Source organism: Phyllobates terribilis, unplaced genomic scaffold (genome assembly GCF_046119375.1).
Source record: "Phyllobates terribilis strain yellow unplaced genomic scaffold, ASM4611937v1 Scaffold_5__5_contigs__length_657084704, whole genome shotgun sequence".
NCBI classification, from domain to species: Eukaryota; Metazoa; Chordata; class Amphibia; order Anura; family Dendrobatidae; genus Phyllobates; species Phyllobates terribilis.
The window spans coordinates 347,717,408-347,740,940 of record NW_027362765.1 but is presented as its reverse complement, the minus strand read 5'-3'; the positions used below and the strand labels follow the sequence as shown (position 1 = coordinate 347,740,940).

At 58.6% G+C, this 23,533-nt stretch overlaps 1 protein-coding gene across 5 annotated transcripts in view; it reads right to left on the bottom strand.

Annotated features, from left to right (window-relative positions):
- The window catches only part of SHTN1 (shootin 1), a 134,735-nt gene extending 111,905 nt beyond the window's left edge, over positions 1–22,830 (bottom strand). For 3 of the 5 annotated variants that reach the window (XM_073684609.1, XM_073684610.1, XM_073684611.1), the window contains exons 1-4: positions 22,674–22,830; positions 12,210–12,262; positions 10,931–10,991; positions 3,798–3,892 (exon numbers count right to left, since the gene is read on the bottom strand). In XM_073684609.1, the coding sequence (XP_073540710.1) occupies positions 3,798–3,892; positions 10,931–10,991; positions 12,210–12,262; positions 22,674–22,740 (276 nt within the window). In that variant the 5' untranslated portion in view covers positions 22,741–22,830. The remainder of the gene's footprint in view (positions 1–3,797; positions 3,893–10,930; positions 10,992–12,209; positions 12,263–22,673) is intronic. The other 2 variants (XM_073684613.1, XM_073684612.1) reach the window with 2 other exon arrangements.
- Between the last annotated feature and the right edge of the window lie 703 nt (positions 22,831–23,533).

Genomic DNA, 23,533 nt, shown 5'->3' with positions numbered 1-23,533 from the left:
CCAGGATCCCCCCCACCACAGGACGCAGCCTCCCAGGATCCCCTCCCCCCACCACAGGACGCAGCCTCCTAGGATCCCCCCCCCACCACAGGACACAGCCTCCTAGGATCCCCCCCCCCACCACAGGACACAGCCTCCCAGGATCCCCTCCCCCCACCACAAGGATCCCCTCCCCCCACCACAGGACGCAGCCTCCCAGGATCCCCGCCCCCCACACCACAGGACGCAGCCTCCCAGGATGCCCTCCCCCCACCACAGGACGCAGCCTCCTAGGATCCCCCCCCCACCACAGGACACAGCCTCCCAGGATCCCCCCCCCACCACAGGATGCAGCCTCCCAGGATCCCCTCCCCCCACCACAAGGATCCCCTCCCCCACCACAGGACACAGCCTCCCAGGATCCCCTACCCCCACCACAGGACGCAGCCTCCCAGGATCCCCTCCCCTCCACAGGACGCAGCCTCCCAGGATCCCCCCCCCACCACAGGATGCAGCCTCCCAGGATCCCCTCCACCCACCACAGGACACAGCCTACCAGAATCCCCTCCCCCCACCACAGGACGCAGCCTCCCAGGATCCCCTCCCCCCACCACAGGACGCAGCCTCCCAGGATCCCCTCCCCCCACCACAGGACGCAGCCTCCCAGGATCCCCCCCACCACAAAACGCAGCCTCCCGGGATCCCCTCCCCCCACCACAGGACACAGCCTCCCAGGATCCCCTCCCCCCACCACAGGACACAGCCTCCCAGGATCCCCTCCCCCCACCACAGGACACAGCCTCCCAGGATCCCCTCCCCCACCACAGGACGCAGCCTCCCAGGATCCCCTCCCCCACCACAGGACGCAGCCTCCCAGGATCCCCTCCCCCCACCACAGGACACAGCCTCCCAGGATCCCCTCCCCCCACCACAGGACACAGCCTCCCAGGATCCCCTCCCCCCACCACAGGACGCAGCCTCCCAGGATCCCCCCCCCCACCACAGGACGCAGCCTCCCAGGATCCCCTCCCCGGATCCCCTCCCCACACCACAGGACACAGCCTACCAGGATCCCCTCCCCCCACCACAGGACACAGCTTCCCAGGATCCCCCCCACCACAGGACGCAGCCTCCCAGGATCCCCTCCCCGGATCCCCTCCCCCCACCACAGGACGCAGCCTCCTAGGATCCCCTCCCCCCACCACAAGGATCCCCTCCCCCCACCACAGGACGCAGCCTCCCAGGATCCCTGCCCCCCACCACAGGACGCAGCCTCCCAGGATCCCCTCCCCCACCACAGGACGCAGCCTCCTAGGATCCCCTCCCCCCACCACAGGACGCAGCCTCCTAGGATCCCCTCCCCCCACCACAAGGATCCCCTCCCCCCACCACAGGACGCAGCCCCCCAGGATCCCCCCCCCCACCACAGGACACAGCTTCCCAGGATCCCCTCCCACCACCACAGGACGCAGCCTCCTAGGATCCCCTCCCCCCACCACAGGACACAGCTTCCCAGGATCCCCCCCACCACAGGACGCAGCCTCCTAGGATCCCCTCCCCCCACCACAGGACACATCCTCCCAGGATCCCCCCCACCACCACAGGACACAGTCTCCTAGGATCCCCTCCCCCCACCACAGGACGCAGCCTCCCAGGATCCCCTCCCCCCACATCACAGGACACAGCCTCCCAGGATCCCCCCCACCACAAGGATCCCCTCCCCCCACCACAGGACGCAGCCTCCCAGGATCCCCCCCACCACAGGACGCAGCGTCCCAGGATCCCCCCCACCACAAGGATCCCCTCCCCCCACCACAGGACACAGCCTCCTAGGATCCCCCCCCCCCCCCACCACAGGACGCAGCCTCCCAGGATCCCCTCCCCCCACCACAGGACGCAGCCTCCTAGGATCCCCTCCCCCCACATCACAGGGCGCAGCATCCCAGGATCCCCCCCACCACAGGACGCAGCCTCCCAGGATCCCCTCCCCGGATCCCCTCCCCCCACCACAGGACGCAGCCTCCTAGGATCCCCTCCCCCCACCACAAGGATCCCCTCCCCCCACCACAGGACGCAGCCTCCCAGGATCCCCTCCCCCACCACAGGACGCAGCCTCCTAGGATCCCCTCCCCCCACCACAGGACGCAGCCTCCTAGGATCCCCTCCCCCCACCACAAGGATCCCCTCCCCCCACCACAGGACGCAGCCCCCCAGGATCCCCCCCCCCACCACAGGACACAGCTTCCCAGGATCCCCTCCCACCACCACAGGACGCAGCCTCCTAGGATCCCCTCCCCCCACCACAGGACACAGCTTCCCAGGATCCCCCCCACCACAGGACGCAGCCTCCTAGGATCCCCTCCCCCCACCACAGGACGCAGCCTCCCAGGATCCCCCCCACCACAAGGATCCCCTCCCCCCACCACAGGACACATCCTCCCAGGATCCCCCCCACCACCACAGGACACAGTCTCCTAGGATCCCCTCCCCCCACCACAGGACGCAGCCTCCCAGGATCCCCTCCCCCCACATCACAGGACACAGCCTCCCAGGATCCCCCCCACCACAAGGATCCCCTCCCCCCACCACAGGACGCAGCCTCCCAGGATCCCCCCCACCACAGGACGCAGCGTCCCAGGATCCCCCCCACCACAAGGATCCCCTCCCCCCACCACAGGACACAGCCTCCTAGGATCCCCCCCCCCCCACCACAGGACGCAGCGTCCCAGGATCCCCTCCCCCCACCACAGGACGCAGCCTCCTAGGATCCCCTCCCCCCACATCACAGGGCGCAGCATCCCAGGATCCCCTCCCCCCACATCACAGGGCGCAGCATCCCAGGATCCCCTCCCCCCACATCACAGGGCGCAGCATCCCAGGATCCCCTCCCCCCAAATCACAGGGCGCAGCATCCCAGGATCCCCTCCCCCCCACCACAGGACGCAGCCTCCTGGGATCCCCCCCCCCCACCACAGGACGCAGCCTCCCAGGATCCCCTCCCCCCACCACAGGACACAGCCTCCCAGGATCCCCTCCCCCACCACAGGACGCAGCCTCCCAGGATCCCCTCACCCACCACAGGACGCAGCCTCCCAGGATCCCCTCCCCCCACCACAGGACACAGCCTCCCAGGTCCCCTCCCCCCACACCACAGGACGCAGCCTCCCAGGATCCCCTCCCCCCACACCACAGGACGCAGCCTCCCAGGATCCCCCCCCCCACCACAGGACGCAGCCTCCCAGGATCCCCTCCCCCCCTCACCACAGGACGCAGCCTCCCAGGATCCCCTCCCCCCCTCACCACAGGACACAGCCTCCCAGGATCCCCTCCCCCCACCACAGGACACAGCCTCCTAGGATCCCCTCACCCCCCCACAGGGCACAGCCTCCCGGGATCCCAATGCACCCAGTCAGAGATCCTGCACGGTTACCGGCTGAATTTTATTTAGTCACCTGCGCCCTCCCACAACTTACTGATCTAACTGTAGCTTGTTCATCCCAAGTCTGCAGGTTCATGAACAGAATGACATTGGACAGTGCAGACTGACACCTGCAGACATGCTGTTATGGTGTGGTTCAGCGCGAGACACCAGGACACTTTCCTCCGAGTTCTGACCCCAGCGCAGACTATTCTGTACCCGGAGACAGAGGTCAGCGACAGCCCAAGCTCAGACACCGCTGCTGACGCTCATCCTATTACGCAAAGCACAGGTCAGACCCTCGTTACTACTAAACATGAGCAGACCCCAAACCACAACCCCCGGCTGAGCCCAGAGCGGCCGCAGGGACAGACACCAGGACAACCCGCAGACAAGTCACCTTCACTGCAAAGGCCTCGGCGCTCTCCCGGCACGTCTTCTCGATCTCCAGACTGTTCTGCATGACGCTGACCTCCTCAATAACCAAGTGCGAGACTGCGGGAGAGAAAACACCGTCACATCGTGCCCCAAACACCACCGCAATACACCTCACTCGTATCGCAGACAGAGGGCCGTCATCTCACACATAGGAGCAGTATTATAGTAGTTATATTCTTGTACATAGGGGCAGTAATATAGTAGTTATATTCTTGTACATAGGGGGCAGTATTATAGTAGTTATATTCTTGTACATAGGGGGCAGTATTATAGTAGTTATATTCTTGTACATAGGGGCAGTATTAAAGTAGTTATATTCTTGTACATAGGGGCAGTATTACAGTAGTTATATTCTTGTACATAGGGGGCAGTATTATAGTAGTTATATTCTTGTACATAGGGGGCAGTATTATAGTAGTTATATTCTTGTACATAGGGGGCAGTATTATAGTAGTTATATTCTTGTACATAGGAGCAGTATTATAGTAGTTATATTCTTGTACATAGGGGGCAGTATTATAGTAGTTATACTCTTGTACATAGGAGCAGTATTATAGTAGTTATATTCTTGTACATAGGGGCAGTAATATAGTAGTTATATTCTTGTACATAGGGGGCAGTATTATAGTAGTTATATTCTTGTACATAGGGGCAGTATTACAGTAGTTATATTCTTGTACATAGGGGGCAGTATTATAGTAGTTATATTCTTGTACATAGGGGGCAGTATTATAGTAGTTATATTCTTGTACATAGGGGGCAGTAATATAGTAGTTATATTCTTGTACATAGGGGCAGTAATATAGTAGTTATATTCTTGTACATAGGAGCAGTATTATAGTAGTTATATTCTGGTACATAGGGGGCAGTATTATAGTAGTTATATTCTTGTATATAGGGGCAATATTATAGTAGTTATATTCTTGCACATAGGGGGCAGTATTATAGTAGTTATATTCTTGTACATAGGGGCAGTATTATAGTAGTTATATTCTTGTACATAGGGGCAGTATTATAGTAGTTATATTCTTGTACATAGGAGCAGTATTATAGTAGTTATATTCTTGTACATAGGGGCAGTATTATAGTAGTTATATTCTTGTACATAGGAGCAGTATTATAGTAGTTATATTCTTGTACATAGGGGCAGTATTATAGTAGTTATACTCTTGTACATAGGAGCAGTATTATAGTAGTTATATTCTTGTACATAGGGGGCAGTATTATAGTAGTTATATTCTTGTACATAGGGGGCAGTATTATAGTAGTTATATTCTTGTACATAGGGGCAGTAATATAGTAGTTATATTCTTGTACATAGGAGCAGTATTATAGTAGTTATATTCTGGTACATAGGGGGCAGTATTATAGTAGTTATATTCTTGTATATAGGGGCAATATTATAGTAGTTATATTCTTGCACATAGGGGGCAGTATTATAGTAGTTATATTCTTGTACATAGGGGCAGTATTATAGTAGTTATATTCTTGTACATAGGGGCAGTATTATAGTAGTTATATTCTTGTACATAGGAGCAGTATTATAGTAGTTATATTCTTGTACATAGGAGCAGTATTATAGTAGTTATATTCTTGTACATAGGGGCAGTATTATAGTAGTTATATTCTTGTACATAGGGGCAGTATTATAGTAGTTATATTCTTGTACATAGGAGCAGTATTATAGTAGTTATAATCTTGTACATAGGGGGCAGTATTATAGTAGCTATATTCTTGTACATAGGGGGCAGTATTATAGTAGTTATATTCATGTATATAGGAGCAGTATTATAGTAGTTATATTCTTGTACATAGGAGCAGTATTAGAGTAGCTATATTCTTGTACATAGGGGGCAGTATTATAGCAGTTATATTCTTGTACATAGGAGCAGTATTATAGCAGTTATATTCTTGTACATAGGGGGCAGTATTATAGCAGTTATATTCTTGTACATAGGGGGCAGTATTATAGTAGTTATATTCTTGTACATAGGGGGCAGTATTAAAGTAGTTATATTCTTGTACATAGGAGCAGTATTATAGTAGTTATATTCTTGTACATAGGAGGCAGTATTATAGTAGTTATATTCTTGTACACAGGAGCAGTATTATAGTAGTTATATTCTTGTACACAGGAGCAGTATTATAGTAGTTATATTCTTGTACATAGGGGGCAGTATTATAGTAGTTATATTCTTGTACATAGGAGCAATATTATAGTAGTTATATTCTTGTACATGGGAGCAGTATTATAATAGTTATATTCTTGTACATAGGAGCAGTATTATAGTAGTTATATTCTTGTACATAGGAGGCAGTATTATAGTAGTTATATTCTTGTACATAGGAGCAGTATTATAGTAGTTATATTCTTGTACATAGGAGCAGTATTATAGTAGTTATATTCTTGTACATAGGAGCAGTATTATAGTAGTTATTTTCTTGTACATAGGAGCAGTATTATAGTAGTTATATTCTTGTACATAGGAGCAGTATTATAGTAGTTATACTCTTGTACATAGGGGAAAGTATTATAGTAGTTATATTCTTGTACATAGGGGGCAGTATTATAGTAGTTATATTCTTGTACATAGGGGGCAGTATTATAGTAGTTATATTCTTGTACATAGGAGCAGTATTATAGTAGTTATATTCCTGTACATAGGGGGCAGTATTATAGTAGTTATATTCTTGTACATAGGGGGCAGTATTATAGTAGTTATATTCTTGTACATAGGGGCAGTATTATAGTAGTTATATTCTTGTACATAGGAGCAGTATTATAGTAGTTATATTCCTGTACATAGGGGGCAGTATTATAGTAGATATATTCTTGTACATAGGGGCAGTATTATAGTAGTTATATTCTTGTACATAGGAGCAGTATTATAGTAGTTATATTCCTGTACATAGGGGGCAGTATTATAGTAGTTATATTCTTGTACATAGGGGCAGTATTATAGTAGTTATATTCCTGTACATAGGGGGCAGTATTATAGTAGTTATATTCTTGTACATAGGAGCAGTATTATAGTAGTTATATTCCTGTACATAGGGGGCAGTATTATAGTAGTTATATTCTTGTACATAGGGAGCAGTATTACAGTAGTTATATTCTAGTACATACGAGCAGTATTACAGTAGTTATATTCTTGTACATAGGAGCAGTATTATAGTAGTTATATTCTTGTACATAGGAGCAGTATTATAGTAGTTATATTCTTGTTCATAGGGAGCAGTATTATAGTAGTTATATTCTTGTACATAGGGAGCAGTATTATAGTAGTTATATTCTTGTACATAGGGGCAGTATTATAGTAGTTATATTCTTGTACATAGGAGCAGTATTATAGTAGTTATATTCTTGTACATAGGGGCAGTATTATAGTAGTTATATTCTTGTACATAGGGGCAGTATTATAGTAGTTATATTCCTGTACATAGGAGCAGTATTATAGCAGTTATATTCCTGTATATAGGGGGCAGTATTATAGTAGTTATATTCTTGTATATAGGGGGCAGTATTATAGTAGTTATATTCTTGTACATAGGAGCAGTATTATAGCAGTCATATTCTTGTATATAGGGGGCAGTATTATAGTAGTTATATTCTTGTACATAGGGGCAGTATTATAGTAGTTATATTCTTGTATATAGGAGCAGTATTATAGTAGTTATGTTCTTGTACATAGGAGCAGTATTATAGCACATAGTTTAGCTGTACATACAGATGTCATTTTTGTGAATGAATTTTGAGTTATTCATTCAGATTTTAGTAAAAAACAAAACAAAAACTAACTATTTCCACTACTGTCCATGAGTGACAGAATCCGCCCGTGGCAGTGAGTACCGACAGCGGTATTACATTCCAGGTGAATCTGAGTGAATCCTTCTCCCGGACAGACACTGTGAAGCTGCGGCATTTACAGTAACGCCAAGGTCACACCTATTAGTCATATAACATACGTGAATGATACGAGGTTTTCATTGAAACATGAAACAAAAACATTTGTATTCAATGAATGGGGCAGTGGCCGTACGTGGCGCCTCCGGAGACCCCGGCAGGAAAGGGGCAGTCGTCGTACGTGGCGCCTCCGGAGACCCCGGCAGGAATGGGGCAGTCGTCGTACGTGGCGCCTCCGGAGACCCCGGCAGGAATGGGGCAGTCGTCGTACGTGGCGCCTCCGGAGACCCCGGCAGGAATGGGGCAGTCGTCGTACGTGGCGCCTCCGGAGACCCCGGCAGGAATGGGGCAGTCGTCGTACGTGGCGCCTCCGGAGACCCCGGCAGGAATGGGGCAGTCGTCGTACGTGGCGCCCCCTGAGACCCCGGCAGGAATGGGGTAGTCATCATACGTGGCGCCTCCGGAGACCCCGGCAGGAATGGGGCAGTGGTCGTAAGTGGCGCCTCCGGAGACCTCGGCAGGAATGGGGCAGTGGTCGCACGTGACGCCTCCGGAGACCTCGGCAGGAATGGGGCAGTCGTCGTACGTGGCGCCTCCGGAGACCTCGGCAGGAATGGGGCAGTCGTCGTACGTGGCGCCTCCGGAGACCCCGGCAGGAATGGGGCAGTCGTCGAACGTGGCGCCTCCGGAGACCCCGGCAGGAATGGGGCAGTCGTCGTACGTGACGCCTCCGGAGACCTCGGCAGGAATGGGGCAGTGGTCGTACGTGGCGCCTCCGGAGACCTCGGCAGGAATGGGGCAGTCGTCGTACGTGGCGCCTCCGGAGACCTCGGCAGGAATAAGTCTTTACCTTTTTCCAAGAATAATGGAGGATTTCGCTGTCTTCATATTGACGGACCCTCAATGTACAGACGGTCAGGAGTGCGGGGCGTCCATTACCACGTGTGACCTCACCCACAAACATGGCCACCACTGACTGCACCACCAGAACTGTAGTGAGCCGCTCACTGATCAAGAGTTTTATGCCGCTCTCATCATCATCATGGAAAGAGCGAGGGCCCGCGGCGTCCAGCGCCACAGAGGGAGGGCCCGCGGCGTCCAGCGCCACAGAGGGAGGGCCCGCGGCGTCCAGCGCCACAGAGGGAGGGCCCGCGGCGTCCAGCGCCACAGAGGGAGGGCCCGCGGCGTCCAGCGCCACAGAGGGAGGGCCCGCGGCGTCCAGCGCCACAGAGGGAGGGCCCGCGGCGTCCAGCGCCACAGAGGGAGGGCCCGCGGCGTCCAGCGCCACAGAGGGAGGGCCCGCGGCGTCCAGCGCCACAGAGGGAGGGCCCGCGGCGTCCAGCGCCACAGAGGGGAATCCAGGCAGGAAAACGTTTTCTTAAGTATTGAAAAAAAAAAGTGTTGAGAAACTGGAGAGTAACAGATCCAGAACAACCGGCCCGACCACAATCCACGTCCCTCCACCCGCAGGGCATTAGCTGGCAGCGCTGGAATACAGGACAGAAGTCGCAGGAGCTCATCTGCCGGATATACCCGGAGTGCCCTGAGGGTCTGGCCCCGCACGGCTGTCTCGCTGGCCCCTGACCTATAGAGGGTACAGTGCTTCTCTCCATAGGCCGTACATAGCAGTGGGGTCTAGTCCCCCCTAGTCCTCAGCAGCCCCCTGCTTCACTGGGACCCGTCTTGTGCACAGTGATAAGTAGTGAGCTGCTGGTTGCCGCTTGTCTCACCGCTGAAGATTGACCTGAATGGCCACTCGCCCCAATTCGTTTAGGCCAATTAGCCGCCAGCCATCCTGTGACCACCTCCTCATGAAGGCCCCAGTCACCTCCGCCATCAGGGGAGCCTCATGTCCTGGTCATGGAGATGCAGATGGCAGAGAGACTGTGGGGAGCAGTAAGCCCGACACCTCTCGCCCCCTCCAAATCTGCAGGGCCAAGCAGAACCCACTTAACTAATTAGCGGTTACAGTGATGGTGAAAACGGGGAATGGACTCTGTGATTACAGAAGTGTCACCTCCGAGGGGCGGCTAATTACAAGCCCATGCGCGCAGCGTCCGCCATCGGGGCGCCCACACGGCGGCCACTCAGCGAGCCGCTCCCCCCAGTAAATAACACGTTAAGTGTAATTACTGGTAGACGCTGTAAATAAACAGTGGCGGGCAGAGATCCGAGCGCGGGAGCCGCAGCCTGACACCTCGGGAAGTGGCAGCGTAATTGAGAGTTCCTTTCACTCGTCAAGATCGTTGCGACTGCATTTCTCAAGGGCGTCATTATGAGCGAGCGGACGAGCGGCATAATGGTGTCAGCGCCGCCGACAGAGCGCTGAATTAAAGCGAATCGGCGGCGGCGGCGTGATGAGCGCTGCAGATGCCGCTGTCGTTTCATCATTAGACGTAAATGGCCATGTTTTCATCAACCTCGCCGGCTCCAATTGAAAAGAAATGATTGTCTGCTGAAAGCCCCCCGGCCCCCCGGAGCCCCCTCCATCCAGGCGCAGTGAATAGAAGCAATTTCCAGAAAGCTGTGAAATCAAGCAGTGGGGCTGAGAAATGCAGCTGCTCGGTGCAGAATCCCGCACAAAGCGCGGCGGCGGCGGCACCCGCGGACGGGGCTCATTCACACACACAAAGGCCGCGGCTCTTTATCCGGATAATGGCCTTTCACACTCCGTAAACACGGACTCATAATCCCGCAGCCCCCGGAGTATCCGAGACCAGGACAAGACACCTCGAAAACAAGAGGCGCGGCTGACAAAGGATGAAGAGAGGCAGCGCAGCTGACAAAGGATGGAGAGAGGCAGGGCGGCGGCGGCAGCGCTCCAGGTACGCGGCACGAGGAGCATTATCCTGCAAAAAGCGCCAGGTGGACAGGACGACATGATTCCCATAACACTCGAGGAGCACACGCCGCTCACCATTGTCCGCGCGCACAATGTGACTGCACTGAGCCGACAGCGAGCACCGATCACGGGGGGGAGAGGACTCCGACAACTGATTACATCAGGAGCGCGACACCGAGTGTCCGCGCAGCACCGCTCCTCTCCCGTCGCGTCCGCGCAGCACCGCTCCTCTCCCGCCGCGTCCGCGCAGCACCGCTCCTCTCCCGCCGCGTCCGTGCAGCACCGCTCCTCTCCCGCCGCGTCCGCGCAGATGATGCAGCAGATTATCATGCGAAGAGGGTTCACTTACTTTTGCTGAATTCCTCCAGCTTTCGGAAGGCCTCATCTCGTTCCTGTTTGACTTTATCAAACTGAAGAAAAAAACAGAAAACAGATTGAAATTGTGACATGAAAGAAGCGCAACCAGCGGAGGACAGATGGACGCGGAGAGATCGGGGGGCGCACAGCAGCCAATCAGAGCCCACGATTACAGCAGGAGAACAAAGCCTTGTCAGTGGCCACAGCAGGTATATGGGGGTCACTGTAAGAGGCCAATTACTGCCCCAATCGTCAGCATCATCCCCAGAATGAGCAGAACAAGCCACGTGGAGACAAGGCCGGAAGCCAGGACCGCCCCCCCTCCTCCAGGTGTCGTCCCGTCAAAGCCCCCCCCTCCTCCAGGTGTCATCCCGTCACCGCCCCCCCCTCCTCCAGGTGTCGTCCCGTCAAAGCCCCCCCCTCCTCCAGGTGTCATCCCGTCACCGCCCCCCCCTCCTCCAGGTGTCATCCCGTCACGGCCGCCCCTCCCTCCTCCAGGTGTCATCCCGTCACGGCCGCCCCTCCCTCCTCCAGGTGTCATCCCGTCACCGCCGCCCCTCCCTCCTCCAGGTGGCCATGCTGTTACATGGGGCGCTGTGTGTGTAAGGTGTCATACAGCCTCTCCCAGTGACCGCAGATAAGAGCACGTGGCAGTAGCCGTGGATCAGTCGCACGTCACAGCACCAGGGGTCAAGTTAGAAAGGACACCCAACCTCAGTGCCGCGCACCTCCCCCGCTCCGCAGAGGCTCTGTTCACACCTGCATCATAGGAACAGAAATACCAATGTAACAGGCGACCGGACCACCACGACTACGGCAGATGCAATGCTGAGGACAGGATCCGGACCCCCATACAGATCAGAACGAGAAGGCCAGAGCCAAGAGGTTCAGCCGGAGGCCGCCTCCTCCTTCCTCCACACTGGACCTCCCCGCACACAGAGCTGGTCACCCTCGACAGGACGCCGCCGCCCTCCTCGACAGGACGCCGCCGCCCTCCTCGACAGGACGCCGCCGCCCTCCTCGACAGGACGCCGCCGCCCTCCTCGACAGGACGCCGCCGCCCTCGACAGGACGCCGCCGCCCTCCTCGACAGGACGCCGCCGCCCTCCTCGACAGGACGCCGCCGCCCTCCTCGACAGGACGCCGCCGCCCTGCTCGACAGGACGCCGCCGCCCTGCTCGACAGGACGCCGCCGCCCTCCTCGACAGGACGCCGCCGCCCTCCTCGACAGGACGCCGCCGCCCTCCTCGACAGGACGCCGCCGCCCTCACCTCATCCTTCGTCTTCTCATTTTCACTCTTAAGCTCCTCATATTTCTCAATGGCTGAAAAAGAAGAAAAGTCCAAAAGTGAATCACAAAACAGACAGCAGAGGCGGCACACAGCAAGAGACCCCCAACTCACTGTCACACGCCCCCGCTGACCGTCACCCACCCCCACAGACTGTGACCACCTTACCAACAGTCACCAGCCCCACAGCCCCCCCCCATCAGTGACAGGCGATGAGGTGGTGACAGTCAGCGGGGCGGTGACAGGAGAGGAGGCGGTGACAGGAGATGAGGAGGTGATGATCGGCGAGGCGGTGACAGGAGATGACGCGGTGACAGGAGATGACGCGGTGACGATCGGCGAGGCGGCGACAGGAGGTGAGGCGCTGGCAGGCGACAGGAGGTGAGGCGCTGGTAGGCGACAGGAGGTGAGGCGATGGCAGGCGACAGGAGGAGAGGCGCTGGCAGGCGACAGGAGGTGAGGCGCTGACAGGGGGTGAGGCGGTGACAGGCGACAGGAGGTGAGGCGGTGACAGGCGACAGGAGGTGAGGCGGTGACAGGCGACAGGAGGTGAGGCGGTGACAGGCGACAGGAGGTGAGGCGGTGACAGGCGACAGGAGGTGAGGCGGTGACAGGCGACAGGAGGTGAGGCGGTGACAGGCGACAGGAGGTGAGGCGGTGACAGTCAGCAGGGCGGTGACAGGAGATGAGGCGGCGACAGGAGATGAGGCGGCGACAGGAGATGAGGCGGCGACAGGAGATGACGTGGTGACAGGAGATGACGTGGTGACAGGAGATGACGTGGTGACAGTCAGCGGGGCGGTGAAAGGAGATGAGGCGGTGACAGTCAGCGGGGCGGTGAAAGGAGATGACAGCCGGTGACAGTCAGTGGGGCGGTGACAGATGACAGGCGGTGACAGGAGATGAGGCGTGATGGTGACAGTCGACGGTGACGGTGACAGGCAGTGACAGGCGATGAGGCGGTGACAGTCAGCGGGGCGGTGACAGGAGATGAGGCGGTGACAGGAGATGACAGGCGGTGACAGGAGATGACAGGCGGCGGGGAGGGGACAGGAGATGAGGCGATGACAAAAGGCGCGGCAGTAACAGTCAGCGGGGCGGTGACAAGAGGCGAGGCGGAGACAGGAGATGAGGCGGTGACAGTCAGCGGGGCGGTGACAGTCAGCGGGGCGGTGACAGTCAGCGGGGCGGTGACAGTCAGCGGGGCGGTGACAGTCAGCGGGGCGGTGACAGTCAGCGGGGCGGTGACAGTCAGCGGGGCGGTGACAGGCTATAAGGTGGTGACAGGCTATAAGGTGGTGACAGTCAGCAGGGCCGTGACAGTCAGCGGGGCGGTGACAGTCAGCGGGGCGGTGACAGTCGATGAGGTGGTGACAGTCAGCAGGGCCGTGACAGTCAGCGGCGCGGTGACAGACGATGAGGCGGTGACAGGCGATGAGGTGGTGACAGTCAGCGGGGTCGTGACAGGCGTTGAGGTGGTGACAGGCGATGAGGCGGTGACAGGCGATGAGGCGGTGACAGTCAGCGGGGCTGTGACAGGAGATGAGGAGGTGACAGGCGACAGGAGATGAGGCGGAGACAGGAGATGAGGCGGAGACAGGAGATGAGGCAGAGACAGGAGATGAGGCAGAGACAGTCAGCGGAGCGGTGACAGGAGATGAGGCGGTGACAGGAGATGAGGAAGTGACAGGAGATGAGGAAGTGACAGGAGATGAGGAAGTGACAGGAGATGAGGAAGTGACAGGAGATGAGGAAGTGACAGGAGATGAGGAAGTGACAGGAGATGAGGAAGTGACAGGAGATGAGGAAGTGACAGTCAGCGGGGCGGTGACAGATGAGGCGGTGACAGGCGAAAGGAGATGAGGCGGTGACAGGCGACAGGAGATGAGGCGGTGACAGTCGGCGAGGCGGTGACAGTCGGCGAGGCGGTGACAGTCGGCGAGGCGGTGACAGTCGGCGAGGCGGTGACAGTCGGCGAGGCGGTGATAGTCAGTGGGGTAGTGACAGGCGGTGACAGGAGATGAGGCGGTGACAGGAGATGAGGCGGTGACAGGAGATGAGGCGGTGACAGGAGATGAGGCGGTGACAGGAGATGAGGCGGTGACAGTCAGCGGGGCGGTGACAGGAGATGAGGCGGTGACAGTCAGCGGGGCGGTAAAAGGAGCTGAGGCGGTGACAGCCAGCGGGGCGGTAAAAGGAGCTGAGGCGGTGACAGCAAGCGGGGCGGTGACAGGAGAAGAGGCGGTGACAGCCAGCGGTGACAGGAGGTGAGGTGCTGGCAGGCGACAGGAGGTGAGGCGCTGACAGGAGGTGAGGCGGTGACAGGCGACAGGAGGTGAGGCGGTGACAGGCGACAGGAGGTGAGGCGGTGACAGTCAGCAGGGCGGTGACACGAGATGAGGCGGTGACAGGAGATGAGGCGGCGACAGGAGATGAGGCGGCGACAGGAGATGAGGCGGCGACAGGAGATGACGTGGTGACAGGAGATGACGTGGTGACAGGAGATGACGTGGTGACAGTCAGCGGGGCGGTGAAAGGAGATGAGGCGGTGACAGTCAGCGGGGCGGTGAAAGGAGATGACAGCCGGTGACAGTCAGTGGGGCGGTGACAGATGACAGGCGGTGACAGGAGATGAGGCGTGATGGTGACAGTCGACGGTGACGGTGACAGGCAGTGACAGGCGATGAGGCGGTGACAGTCAGCGGGGCGGTGACAGGAGATGAGGCGGTGACAGGAGATGACAGGCGGTGACAGGAGATGACAGGCGGCGGGGAGGGGACAGGAGATGAGGCGATGACAAAAGACGCGGCAGTAACAGTCAGCGGGGCGGTGACAGGAGATGAGGCGGAGACAGGAGATGAGGCGGAGACAGGAGATGAGGCGGAGACAGTCAGCGGGGCGGTGACAGTCAGCGGGGCGGTGACAGGCTATAAGGTGGTGACAGTCAGCAGGGCCGTGACAGTCAGCGGGGCGGTGACAGTCAGCGGGGCGGTGACAGTCGATGAGGTGGTGACAGTCAGCAGGGCCGTGACAGTCGAAGAGGTCGTGACAGTCAGCGGCGCGGTGATAGACGATGAGGCGGTGACAGGCGATGAGGTGGTGACAGTCAGCAGGGTCGTGACAGTCAACGGGGTCGTGACAGGCGTTGAGGTGGTGACAGTCAGCGGGGCGGTGACAGGCGATGAGGCGGTGACAGTCAGCGGGGCGGTGACAGGCGATGAGGCGGTGACAGTCAGCGGGGCTGTGACAGGAGATGAGGAGGTGACAGGCGACAGGAGATGAGGCGGAGACAGGAGATGAGGCGGAGACAGTCAGCGGAGCGGTGACAGGAGATGAGGCGGTGACAGGAGATGAGGAAGTGACAGGAGATGAGGAAGTGACAGGAGATGAGGAAGTGACAGGAGATGAGGAAGTGACAGGAGATGAGGAAGTGACAGGAGATGAGGAAGTGACAGTCAGCGGGGCGGTGACAGATGAGGCGGTGACAGGCGAAAGGAGATGAGGCGGTGACAGGCGACAGGAGATGAGACGGTGACAGTCGGCGAGGCGGTGACAGTCGGCGAGGCGGTGACAGTCGGCGAGGCGGTGACAGGAGATGAGGCGGTGACAGGAGATGAGGCGGTGATAGTCAGTGGGGTAGTGACAGGCGGTGAGGCGGTGACAGGCGGTGACAGGAGATGAGGCGGTGACAGGAGATGAGGCGGTGACAGGAGATGAGGCGGTGACAGGAGATGAGGCGGTGACAGGAGATGAGGCGGTGACAGGAGATGAGGCGGTGACAGTCAGCGGGGCGGTGACAGGAGATGAGGCGGTGACAGTCAGCGGGGCGGTAAAAGGAGCTGAGGCGGTGACAGCCAGCGGGGCGGTAAAAGGAGCTGAGGCGGTGACAGCCAGCGGGGCGGTAAAAGGAGAAGAGGCGGTGACAGTCACAGTCAGCGGGGCGGTGAGGCGGTGACAGGAGATGAGGCGGTGACAGGAGATGAGGCGGTGACAGTCAGCGGGGCGGTGACAGGAGATGAGGCGGTGATAGTCAGTGGGGTAGTGACAGGCGGTGAGGCGGTGACAGGCGGTGACAGTCAGCGGGGCGGTGACAGGAGCTGAGGCGGTGACAGTCAGCGGGGCGGTGAAAGGAGCTGAGGCGGTGACAGCCAGCGGGGCGGTGACAGGAGAAGAGGCGGTGACAGCCAGCGGGGCGGTGACAGGAGAAGAGGCGGTGACAGGAGAAGAGGCGGTGACAGGAGAAGAGGCGGTGACAGGAGATGAGGCGGTGACAGGAGATGGGGCGGTGACAGTCAGCGGGGCGGTGACAGTCAGCGGGGCGGTGACAGGCGACAGGAGGTGAGGCGGTGACAGTCAGCAGGGCGGTGACAGTCGATAAGGTGGTGACAGTCAGCGGGGCGGTGACAGTCAGCGGGGCGATAACAGGCAATGAGGTGGTGACAGTCAGCGGGGCCGTGACAGGCGATGAGGTCGTGACAGTCAGCGGCGCGGTGACAGACGATGAGGCGGTGACAGTCAGCGGGGTGGTGACAGTCAGCGGGGCGGTGACAGGCGATGAGGTGGTAACAGTCAGCGGGGCTGTGACAGGCGATGAGGTGGTGACAGTCAGCGGGGTGGTGACAGTCAGCGGGGCGGTGACAGGCGATGAGGTGGTAACAGTCAGCGGGGCTGTGACAGGCGATGAGGTGGTGACAGTCAGCGGGGTGGTGACAGTCAGCGGGGCGGTGACAGGCGATGAGAGTCAGCGGGGCGGTGACAGGCGATGAGGTGGTAACAGTCAGCGGGGCTGTGACAGGCGATGAGGCGGTGACAGTCAGCGGGGCGGTGACAGGCGATGAGGTGGTGACAGTCAGCGGGGCGGTGACAGTCAGCGGGGCGGTGACAGGCGGTGACAGTCAGCGGGGCGGTGACAGGCGATGACAGTCAGCGGGGCGGTGACAGGCGATGACAGTCAGCGGGGCGGTGACAGGCGATGAGGTGGTCACAGTCAGCGGGGCGGTGACAGGCGATGAGGTGGTCACAGTCAGCGGGGCGGTGACAGGCGATGAGGTGGTCACAGTCAGCGGGGCGGTGACAGGCGATGAGGTGGTCACAGTCAGCGGGGCGGTGACAGGCGATGAGGTGGTCAGTCAGCGGGGTGGTGACAGGCGATGAGGTGGTCAGTCAGCGGGCGGTGACAGGCGATGAGGTGGTCACAGTCAGCGGGGCGGTGACAGGCGATGAGGTGGTGACAGTCAGCGGGGCGGTGACAGGCGATGAGGTGGTGACAGTCAGCGGGGCGGTGACAGGCGATGAGGTGGTGACAGTCAGCGGGGCGGTGACAGGCGATGAGGTGGTGACAGTCAGCGGGGCGGTGACAGGCGATGAGGTGGTGACAGTCAGCAGGGCGGTGACAGGCGATGAGGTGGTGACAGTCAGTGGGGCGGTGACAGGCGATGAGGTGGTGACAGTCAGCGGGGTGGTGACAGGCGATGAGGTGGTGACAGTCAGCGGGGCGGTGACAGGCGATGAGGCGGTGACAGGCGATGAGGCGGTGACAGGCGGCGGGGCGGTGACAGGCGGCGAGGAGGTGACAGGCGGCGAGGAGGTGACAGTCAGCGGGGCGGTGACAGGCGATGAGGTGGTGACAGTCAGCGAGGCGGTGACAGGCGATGAGGCGGTGACAGGCGATGAGGTGGTGACAGGCGATGAGGTGGTGACAGTCAGCGGGGCGGTGACAGGCGATGAGGTGGTGACAGTCAGCGGGGCGGTGACAGGTGATGAGGCGGTGACAGGCGATGAGGTGGTGAAAGTCAGCGGGGTGGTGACAGGCGATGAGGTGGTGACAGTCAGCGGGGCGGTGACAGGCGATGAGGTGGTGACAGTCAGCGGGGCGGTGACAGGCGATGAGGCGGTGAAAGTCAGCGGGGTGGTGACAGTCAGCGGAGCGGTGACAGGCGATGACAGTCAGCGGGGCGGTGACAGGCGATGAGGTGGTGACAGTCAGCGGGGCGGTGACAGGCGATGAAGTGGTGACAGTCAGCGGGGCGGTGACAGGCGATGAGGTGGTGACAGTCAGCGGGGCGGTGACAGGCGATGAGGTGGTGACAGTCAGCGGGGTGGTGACAGTCAGCGGGGCGGTGACAGTCAGCGGGGCGGTGACAGGCGATGAGGTGGTGGCAGGCGATGAGGTGGTGACTGTCAGCAGGGCGGTGACAGGCGATGAGGTGGTCACAGTCAGCGGGGCGGTGACAGGCGATGAGGTGGTGACAGGCGGCGGGGCGGTGACAGGAGATGAGGCAGTGACAGGCGGCGAGGAGGTGACAGGCGGCGAGGAGGTGACAGGAAGCGGGGAGGTGACAGGAAGCGGGGAGGTGACAGGCGGCGGGGCGGTAACAGGCGGTGACATTCGGTGAGGCGGTGAGGTGGTGACAGTCAGCGGGGTGGTGACAGGTGGTGGGGCGGTGACAGGCGGCGGGGCGGTGACAGGCGGCGGGGTGGTGACAGGCGGCGGGGTGGTGACAGCGGGGCGGTGACATTCGGTGAGGAGGTGACAGGCGGTGACATTCAGTGAGGCGGTGACATTCGGTGAGCGGGGCGGTGAAGGCGGCGAGGAGGTGACAGGCGGTGAGGTGGTGACAGTCAGCGGGGTGGTGACAGGCGGTGGGGCGGTGACAGGTGGTGGGGCGGTGACAGGTGGTGGGGAGGTGACAGGCGGTGACATTCCGTGAGGAGGTGACAGGCGGTGACATTCGGTGAGGCGGTGACAGGCGGCGAGGAGGTGACATTCGGTGAGGAGGTGACAGGCGGTGACATTCGGTGAGGCGGTGACATTTGGTGAGGCGGTGACATTCGGTGAGGATGTGACAGGCGGTGAGGAGGTGACAGGCGGTGACATTTGGTGAGGCGGTGACAGGCGGTGAGCGGGGTGGTGACAGCGGGGCGGTGACAGGCGGTGACATTCGGTGAGGAGGTGACAGGCGGTGACAGGCGGTGAGCGGGGTGGTGACAGCGGGGCGGTGACAGGTGGTGACATTCGGTGAGGAGGTGACAGGCGGTGAGCGGGGTGGTGACAGCGGGGCGGTGACAGGCGGTGACATTCGGTGAGGCGGTGACATTTGGTGAGGCGGTGACATTCGGTGAGGATGTGACAGGCGGTGAGGAGGTGACAGGCGGTGACATTTGGTGAGGCGGTGAGCGGGGTGGTGACAGCGGGGCGGTGACAGGCGGTGACATTCGGTGAGGAGGTGACAGGCGGTGACAGGCGGTGAGCGGGGTGGTGACAGCGGGGCGGTGACAGGTGGTGACATTCGGTGAGGAGGTGACAGGCGGTGAGCGGGGTGGTGACAGCGGGGAGGTGACAGGCGGTGACATTCGGTGAGGCGGTGAAATTCGGTGAGGAGGTGACAGGCGGTGACATTCGGTGAGGAGGTGACAGGCGGTGACATTCGGTGAGGAGGTGACAGGCGGTGAGGAGGTGACAGGCGGTGACAGGCGGTGAGGAGGTGACAGGCGGTGACAGGCGGTGAGGAGGTGACAGGCGGTGACATTCGGTGAGGAAGTGACAGGCGGTGACATTCGGTGAGGAGGTGACAGGCGGTGACATTCGGTGAGGAGGAGACAGGCGGTGAGGAGGTGACATTCGGTGAGGAGGTGACATTCGGTGAGGAGGTGACAGGCGGTGACATTCGGTGAGGAGGTGACAGGCGGTGACATTCGGTGAGGAGGTGACAGGCGGTGACATTCGGTGAGGAGGTGACATTCGGTGAGGAGGTGACAGGCGGTGACATTCGGTGAGGAGGTGACAGGCGGTGAGGAGGTGACAGGCGGTGAGGAGGTGACAGGCGGTGACATTCGGTGAGGAAGTGACAGGCGGTGACATTCGGTGAGGAAGTGACAGGCGGTGACATTCGGTGAGGAGGAGACAGGCGGTGAGGAGGTGACATTCGGTGAGGAGGTGACATTCGGTGAGGAGGTGACAGGCGGTGACATTCGGTGAGGAGGTGACAGGCGGTGACATTCGGTGAGGAGGTGACATTCGGTGAGGAGGTGACATTCGGTGAGGAGGTGACAGGCGGTGAGGAGGTGACAGGCGGTGACATTCGGTGAGGAGGTGACAGGCGGAGAGGAGGTGACAATCGGTGAGGAGGTGACAGGCGGTGACATTCGGTGAGGAGGTGACAGGCGGTGACATTCGGTGAGGAGGTGACAGGCGGTGACATTCGGTGAGGAGGTGACAGGCGGTGAGGAGGTGACATTCGGTGACAGGCGGTGAGGAGGTGACAGGCGGTGACATTCGGTGAGGAGGTGACAGGCGGTGACATTCGGTGAGGAGGTGACAGGCGGTGACATTTGGTGAGGAGGTGACAGGCGGTGAGGAGGTGACAGGCGGTGACATTCGGTGAGGAGGTGACAGGCGGTGAGGAGGTGACAGGTGGTGAGGAGGTGACAGGCGGTGACATTCGGTGAGGAGGTGACAGGCGGTGAGGAGGTGACAGGCGGTGAGGAGGTGACAGGCGGTGAGGAGGTGACAGGCGGTGAGGAGGTGACAGGCGGTGACATTCGGTGAGGAGGTGACAGGCGGTGAGGAGGTGACAGGCGGTGAGGAGGTGACAGGCGGTGAGGAGGTGACAGGAGGTGACAGGCGGTGAGGAGGTGACAGGCGGTGAGGAGGTGACAGGCGGTGACATTCGGTGAGGAGGTGACAGGCGGTGAGGAGGTGACAGGCGGTGAGGAGGTGACAGGCGGTGACATTCGGTGAGGAGGTGACAGGCGGTGAGGAGGTGACAGGCGGTGACATTCGGTGAGGAGGAGACAGGCGGTGAGGAGGTGACATTCGGTGAGGAGGTGACAGGCGGTGACATTCGGTGAGGAGGTGACAGGCGGTGACATTCGGTGAGGAGGTGACAGGCGGTGACATTCGGTGAGGAGGTGACATTCGGTGAGGAGGTGACAGGCGGTGACATTCGGTGAGGAGGTGACAGGCGGTGACATTCGGTGAGGAGGTGACAGGCGGTGAGGAGGTGACAGGCGGTGAGGAGGTGACAGGCGGTGACATTCGGTGAGGAAGTGACAGGCGGTGACATTCGGTGAGGAAGTGACAGGCGGTGACATTCTGTGAGGAGGAGACAGGCGGTGAGGAGGTGACATTCGGTGAGGAGGTGACATTCGGTGAGGAGGTGACAGGCGGTGACATTCGGTGAGGAGGTGACAGGCGGTGACATTCGGTGAGGAGGTGACATTCGGTGAGGAGGTGACAGGCGGTGAGGAGGTGACAGGCGGTGACATTCGGTGAGGAGGTGACAGGCGGAGAGGAGGTGACAATCGGTGAGGAGGTGACAGGCGGTGACATTCGGTGAGGAGGTGACAGGCGGTGACATTCGGTGAGGAGGTGACAGGCGGTGACATTCGGTGAGGAGGTGACAGGCGGTGAGGAGGTGACATTCGGTGACAGGCGGTGAGGAGGTGACAGGCGGTGACATTCGGTGAGGAGGTGACAGGCGGTGACATTCGGTGAGGAGGTGACAGGCGGTGACATTCGGTGAGGAGGTGACAGGCGGTGACATTCGGTGAGGAGGTGACAGGCGGTGACATTTGGTGAGGAGGTGACAGGCATTGAGGAGGTGACAGGCGGTGACATTCGGTGAGGAGGTGACAGGCGGTGAGGAGGTGACAGGTGGTGAGGAGGTGACAGGCGGTGACATTCGGTGAGGAGGTGACAGGCGGTGAGGAGGTGACAGGCGGTGAGGAGGTGACAGGAGGTGACAGGCGGTGAGGAGGTGACAGGCGGTGAGGAGGTGACAGGCGGTGACATTCGGTGAGGAGGTGACAGGCGGTGAGGAGGTGACAGGCGGTGAGGAGGTGACAGGCGGTGAGGAGGTGACAGGAGGTGACAGGCGGTGAGGAGGTGACAGGCGGTGAGGAGGTGACAGGCGGTGACATTCGGTGAGGAGGTGACAGGCGGTGAGGAGGTGACAGGCGGTGAGGAGGTGACAGGCGGTGACATTCGGTGAGGAGGTGACAGGCGGTGAGGAGGTGACAGGCGGTGACATTCGGTGAGGAGGTGACAGGCGGTGAGGAGGTGACAGGCGGTGACATTCGGTGAGGAGGTGACAGGCGGTGAGGAGGTGACATTCGGTGAGGAGGTGACAGGCGGTGACATTCGGTGAGGAGGTGACAGGCGGTGACATTCGGTGAGCGGGGCGCAGTTACCACCTCACTGACTGTCTCCAGGAGCATCACCCCGCCCTGCACTCAGCCCCAGTAATGGCTGACACCAGGGAGCAGTAGCAGCCCTGTCCCTGCCCCGTCCATGGTGCTGCAGCCCCGCAGCAGGCGGTGATCCCAGTGCGGCCCCGGGAGGCCCCGTCCGCTCAGAGACCCCGGAGCAGCTGGCGGTCAGTCAGCAGCCGGTATCCGGGCCGCACAGCCCGAGCAGCGGCCTCTCCGGGGAGCACAGCCGCTCACCCTGCTCCTTCAGGCCGGCGAGGACCCGCAGCTCCCGGGACTCCTCTTCTTCCACCGAGCGAATCATCCTGACCGAGAGCAGCCGCAGCACCGGAAGTGGAGGGCGGGGGCGGGGCTACTGTCACCTGCACGTCACTCACCAGAGAGACCCGCCCCCAGCCAGGTAATACTGCCACGCTCCAGAGCGGCACTCACCGTACATCCTGTGCAGTCACTATACATGCATCACTAATCCTGTACTGATCCTGAGTTACATCCTGTATTATACTCCAGAGCTGCACTCACTATTCTGCTGGTGCAGTTACTGTGTACATACATTACATTACTGATCCTGAGTTACATCCTGTATTATACTCCAGAGCTGCACTCACTATTCTGCTGGTGCAGTCACTGTGTACATACATTACATTACTGATCCTGAGTTACATCCTGTATTATACTCCAGAGCTGCACTCACTATTCTGCTGGTGCAGTCACTGTGTACATACATTACATTACTGATCCTGAGTTACATCCTGTATTATACTCCAGAGCTGCACTCACTATTCTGCTGGTGCAGTTACTGTGTACATACATTACATTACTGATCCTGAGTTACATCCTGTATTATACTCCAGAGCTGCACTCACTATTCTGCTGGTGCAGTCACTGTGTACATACATTACATTACTGATCCTGAGTTACATCCTGTATTATACTCCAGAGCTGCACTCACTATTCTGCTGGTGCAGTCACTGTGTACATACATTACATTACTGATCCTGAGTTATATCCTGTATTATACTCCAGAGCTGCACTCACTATTCTGCTGGTGCAATCACTGTGTACATACATTACATTACTGATCCTGAGTTATATCC